Here is a 6,209-nt window from a genome sequence, read left to right on the forward strand (position 1 = left end):
CGAGGGTAGAGGGACACGGTGCCACCACGGTGGTGGGGACAGGGCGCCGTACGTCCACGCCGGGGGGGACACGCGGGACATGTGGGGACATGGCAGCCGCGGGCGGGATGGAGGGAGCCGGGACAGCTGTGTCCCCACGGGGGGGGGGGGACGGGACACAACAAGAGTCCCCAAGGGGACACCCGGGTCCCCGTTAGGGGTTTGGGGGGGTCACGGGGGTGCCCCGATGCCTCCGTCCCCGCTAGGTGTTTGGGGGGTGTCACGGGGGTCCCCGTTAGGGGTTAGGGGGGGCCCCGGGGGTGCCCCAATGTCTGAGCCCCCATTAGGGATTTGGGGGGGGCCACGGGGGGGGCCCCGATGGCCGGGCCCCCGTTAGGGATTTGGGGGGCGTAACGGGGGTCCCCGTTAGGGGGTTGGGGGGCGTCACGGCGGGTCCCCCGCCCCGCGGGAGGGGGGGGGTCGGGAGGCGCTGCGGGGTGGGGGATGGGGGCCCGGCCCCGCCCCCGGCCCCACCCCCCCCGCTCCAGCATTTTTTGGCCTTATATGGGCTCGGGCGCCAGCGAGGCCCCGCCCCCCGCGGCCCCGCCCCCGCCCCCCGCCCCACCGGGGACCCCCCGGCGCTCCCCGCGGCGGGACGGGGGGGGGGGGGGGGGGGGGAAGGCGCAGCCCCCCGCGGGGCCCCGGGCGGGCGGGGCCGCCGCAACCCAACCCGTACCCGCGGGATGTGGGGAGCCGCAGGGCGGGGCCCGTCCCCCGGACCCCCCCGACACCCCCCGGCGGCCGAGCGCCCCCCCCCGCATTCCTGGGACGGGAGCGGGCCCGCCCCCCCCGCCTTTGTTATGGGGCCGAGGGGGCGGGGAGGGGCCGGAACGGGGGATACGGGGGGCCGGAATGGGGGGGCGCACGTAGGGCACTACCGGGGGTCTCCACCGAGGGGCTCCCGGGGGGGGGAGACCCCATGAGGGGCTCGGGAGGGGCCACAAAATTGGGGGGTGGGGGGTGGGGTGTCTTCCGTGGAGCCCCACGAGGGGTCTCCCAAAAAGGGGACTCGTGGCGGGGGGGGGGGGGGGGCTCAAAAGGGGGGAGGATCGCCAAGGCCTCCCGCCGGGGGGGCTCCGGAGAGGGGGTCCCCAAAGCAGCCCGGGGGGGGGCCAAAGGCAGCCCACTGCTATGGGGGCTCCGTGGAGGGAGGGGGGCAACGCATTCCGGTGGGAGGGGGCTCCCCAAAGTCACTCTCTTACTATAAGGGCTCGGGGGGCTCCCCACAACCGGGGGGGCTCCCCAAAGTCACGCTATGACGACAGGGATCGGGGGGGCCCTCCTAAGGCTCCCCATAACGATGGGGATTGGGGGGAACCCCAAAGGCCCCCCAACAATGGGGATTGGGAATGTGGCTCCCCAAAGGCCCCCCCATAGTGATGGGGATTGGGGGGAGGACCTCTCCAAGAGCCCCACATAACGACTGAGATCGGGGGGGGGGTTCCCCAAAGGCCCTCCGTGATGATGGGGATGGGGGGGGGGGGTCTCCAAAGGCCCTCATAACGATGGGGATCGGGGGGGACACCTCTCCAAAGCCTCTCTATAGCGATGGGGAGCGGGGGGGCTCCCCAAAGGCCCCCTATAGTGATGGGGAGCGGGGGGGCTCCCCTAAGGTCCTCTATAACGATGGGGAGTGGGGGGGCTTCCCAAGGGCCCCCTATAGCGATGGCGATTGGGGACACCTCCCCAAGGGTCCCCTATAGTGATGGAGATCAGGGGGGCTCCCCAAGGGCCCCCTATAGCGATGGGGAGCGGGGGGGCTCCCCAAGGGCCCCCTACAGCGATGGCGATCGGGGGGGGCTCCCCAAGGGCCCCCTATAGCGATGGGGAGTGGGGGGGCTCCCCAAGGGCCCCCTATAGTGATGGGGATCGGGGGGGCTCCCCAAGGGCCCCCTATAGTGATGGGGATCGGGGGGGCTCCCCAAGGGCCCCCTACAGCGATGGGGAGCGGGGGGGCTCCCCAAGGGCCCCCTATAGTGATGGGGATCGGGGGGGCTCCCCAAGGGCCCCCTACAGCGATGGGGAGCGGGGGGGCTCCCCAAGGGCCCCCTATAGTGATGGGGATCGAGGGGGCTCCCCAAGGGCCCCCTACAGCGATGGCGATCGGGGGGACACCTCTCCAAAGCCCCTCTACAGCGACGGGGAGCGGGGGGAGCCCCCCCACCCGCCAGCTCCGCGCAGGGCGCTGCCCCCTCCTCACCGATGGAGACCAGCTTGATGTTCTCCCTCTCGAGGAACTCGAGGGCCACCGAGACGTTCTCCAGCTGCATCTGGCGGAAGGTGGGGCGGGCGTTGTACTTGCGGCCCATCTTCTTCTGGCTGAGCACCTCCAGCAGCGCGATCAGCCGCAGCCCGTCGCCCAGGTCGGTCTGCAGGTTGCCCACCCGCTTCTGCACGCACTTGAGGTGCTCGTTGCACCAGCGGGTGAAGGTGTTCTGCTGGATCCGCTTCCAGGGCGCGTCCTCCGCCAGGTCCTTCTCGGTGGCCGGCATCTCCCCGTCCGCCTCGCCGCGGGACGACGCCTCCTGCGCCCGCGGGCGGACGGCCGCGCTCATCCCTATCGCGGGGGGGCGGCGGGGCGGGGCCGCGCCTGCGCCGGGGCGGGGAGGGGGCGGCACCTGCGGGGGGGGGGGCGTCAGCGGGGGCGGCCGGGGGGACCCCGGCACCCCAAAATGGGGGGCGGCACCCCGCGGGGGATCGCCCGACACCCTAAACTGGGGGGAACCCCGCTGGGGATCACCCCGACACCCCAAAATGGGGGATGGCACCCCGCGGGGGACCGCCCCGGCACCCCAAAATGGGGGGCAGCCCCGCTGGGGATCGCCCCGGCACCCCAAAATGGGGGGCACCCCCCCGCTGGGGATCGCCCGACGCCCTAAACTGGGGGGAACCCCGCTGGGGATCACCCCGACACCCCAAAATGAGGGGACCCTCTGCTGGGGATCGCCTCGGCACCCCAAAATGAGGGGCACCCCCCGCTGGGGATCACCCCGGCACCCCAAAATGGGGGACGGCACCCCGCGGGGGATCGCCCCGGCACCCCAAAATGGGGGGGAACCCCGCTGGGGATCGCCCCGGCACCCCAAAATGGGGGGCGGCACCCCGGGGGGGACCGCCCCGGCACCCCAAAATGGGGGGACCCTCTGCTGGGGATCGCCCCGGCACCCCAAAATGGGGGGCGGCACGCCGCGGGGGATCGCCCCGGCACCCCAAAATGGGGTCGACCCCCCCGCTGGGGATCACCCCGACACCCCAAAATGGGGTCGACCCTCCCACTGGGGATCGCCCGACACCCCAAAATGGGGGGCGGCACGCCGCGGGGGATCGCCCCGGCACCCCAAAATGGGGGGCACCCCCCCGCTGGGGATCGCCCGACACCCTAAACTGGGGGGAACCCCGCTGGGGATCACCCCGACACCCCAAAATGAGGGGACCCTCTGCTGGGGATCGCCCGGCACCCCAAAATGAGGGGGCACCCCCCGCTGGGGATCGCCCCGGCACCCCAAAATGGGGTCGACCCTCCCGCTGGGGATCGCCCTGACACCCCAAAATGAGGGGACCCCCCTGCTGGGGATCACCCCGACACCCCAAAATAGGGGGGAACCCCCGCTGGGGATCGCCCGGCACCCCAAAATGAGGGGACCCCCCTGCTGGGGATCACCCCGACACCCCAAAATAGGGGGGAACCCCCGCTGGGGATCGCCCGGCACCCCAAAATGAGGGGACCCCCCTGCTGGGGATCACCCCGACACCCCAAAATAGGGGGGAACCCCCGCTGGGGATCGCCCGGCACCCCAAAATGAGGGGACCCCCCTGCTGGGGATCACCCCGACACCCTCAACTGGGGGGGACCCCCCGCGGGGGATCGCCCCGGCACCCCAAAATGGGGTCGACCCTCCCGCCGGGGACCCCCCGGCACCCCAAAATGGGGGGCGGCACCCCGCGGGGGATCGCCCCGACACCCCAAAATGGGGGGGAACCCCCGCTGGGGATCGCCCGACACCCCAAAATGGGGGACCCCCCGCTGGGGACCCCTCTGCGCACCCCCCCCCCCCGAGATCCCCCACTCTGGGGGGGGGGCCCCACACCGAGAGACCCCTCGGGGCCCCCCGACACGGGGACCCCCACGCCGGCGGTCACCCCCTCTGTGAGGCCCCGATTTAGGGGTCCCCCCAGAAGCGCTCCAAACGGACCCCCCCCGGTACCACCACCCCTCTCTGGGCCCTCCCCGGTGCCCCCAGATTTGGGGGGGGTCCCCTAATGGGGGGAGACACACACACACCCACACCCCCCCCGGCCCACTCCCCCCTCAGTCCCCAAATTGGGGGGGCGATGAGGGGCTGCCCCGCCCCGCCCCGAGGGGGTCTCAGCCCCCTCAAGAGGGGCCCCCCCAAAGAGGGGCGTCCAGGAGGGCCCCCCGGACCCCGGGGAGGGTGTCACGTCCCCCCCAGTCTCAACGAGGGGTCCCCAAAGGGGCCCTCAGGCACTCAGAGGGCCCCCAAAAAGGGGACCCCCCTCCGTTCTACCCACACAGGGGGGTCCCCCCGCCCCATTCCGGGGGGGTTCTCATCACAACACCCCCGATGGGTCCCTCAGAGAGACTCCCGAACCCCAAAATCGGGGTCCCCCACCCCACCCGGGGGGGTTCTCCTCACGACACCCCCGATGGGTCCCTCAGAGGGTTCCCCCGACCCCAAAATCGACGTCCCCCCCCCTTTATCTCCACAGAGTGGGGCCCTACAGCCCCACTCGGGGGGGGTCTCCTCATGACACCCCGCGGGGCTCCTTCAGAGGGTCCCCAGACCCCCCCAAAACCGGGGTCCCCCCCCCTTTTCTCCCCCCACAGAGGGATCCACAGGCCCCCCCCGGGGGGCTCCCCCAGCCCCATGCGGGGGGGGTCTCCTCATGACACCCCCGACGGGTCCCTCAGAGAGTCCCCAGACCCCCCCAAAACCGGGGTCCCCCTCCGTTCTCCCCCCACAGAGGGGTCCCCCCGCCCCATCCAGGGGGGGTTCTCCTCATGACACCCCACGGGGCTCCTTCAGAGGGTCACTCGACCCCCAAAACCGGGGTCCCCCCCCTTTCTCACCCCACAGAGGGGTCCCCCCACCCCACTCGGGGGGGGTTCCTCACGACACCCCCAATGGGTCCATCAGAGGGTTCCCAGACCCCCAAAAACGGGGTCCCCCCCCCCCCTTTATCACCACACCGAGGGCTCCCTCAGCCCCATCCGGGGGGGTTCTCCTCAGGACACCCCCAATGGGTCCCTCAGGTGGTCCCCAGAACCCCAAAACCGGGGTCCCCCCCCTTTCTCACCCCACAGCGGGGTCCCCCCGCCCCATTCGGGGGGGGTTCTCCTCAGGACACCCCCAATGGGTCCCTCAGAGGGCCCCCAGACCTCCCGAAAAAGCGTTCCCCCCCGGTTCTCCCCTCACAGGAGGGTCCCCCGACCCCCCCAGCGGGGTCCCCCCGCCCCATTCGGGGGGGGTTCTCCTCACGACACCCCCAACGGGTCCCTCGGAGGGTCCCCAGACCCCCAAACCCGGGGTCCCCCCGCCCCACTGAGGGGGGGGGGGGGGGTTCTCCTCACGACCGCCCCCAGCGCTCCCTCAGCGGACCCCCCGCCCCCCGTATTCGGGGCGTCCCCCCCCCACCCCCGCAGCCCCGCGCTCACCGGAGCGGCGCCGGCGGGGGTGTGTCGGTGCCGGCGGGGCCGCGGCGGGCGGTGCCGGTGCCGGTGGCGGTGGCGGGAGCGGTCGGTGGAGCCGCCGCCGCCGCGCGGGTGGCGGGTGCCGGGGGGGCGCGCGGCGCGCGCGGCGCCTTAATTGGTAACGGGCGGCGGGAGCCACGCCCACCGCGGGGGGGGGGGGGGGGGGGGGGGGGAATAGGGACCCTGTGGGGGGGGTCATAGGGACCCTATGGGGGGGGTTATAAGGGCCCTATGGGGGGTATAGGGACCCTACGGGGGGGGGGGGTTTATAGGGACCCTATGGGGGGGTTATAAGGACCCTACGGGGGGGGGGGGGGGTGTTATAGAGACCCTATGGGGGGTATAGGGACTCTACGGGGGGGGGGGGGGGGGGGTTATAGAGACCCTATGGGGGGTATAGGGACTCTACGGGGGGGGGGGGGGGGGGTTATAGGGACCCTATGGGGGTATAGGGACCCTA

General features: G+C 72.8%; 1 protein-coding gene across 1 annotated transcript in view; it reads right to left on the reverse strand.

Moving 5' to 3' along the window:
• Positions 1-5,820, reverse strand: part of LOC309685002 (filamin-A-like) — a gene marked incomplete at its 3' end in the record, with an annotated part of 29,838 nt that extends 24,018 nt beyond the window's left edge. The window contains 2 exon segments of the mRNA XM_082500823.1: positions 2,240-2,657; positions 5,714-5,820. Of these exon segments, the coding sequence (XP_082356949.1) occupies positions 2,240-2,594 (355 nt within the window).
• Between the last annotated feature and the right edge of the window lie 389 nt (positions 5,821-6,209).

The sequence above is a fragment of the Vanellus vanellus genome (genome assembly GCF_965231255.1).
Source record: "Vanellus vanellus genome assembly, contig: HAP1_SCAFFOLD_1737, whole genome shotgun sequence".
NCBI lineage: Eukaryota > Metazoa > Chordata > Aves > Charadriiformes > Charadriidae > Vanellus > Vanellus vanellus.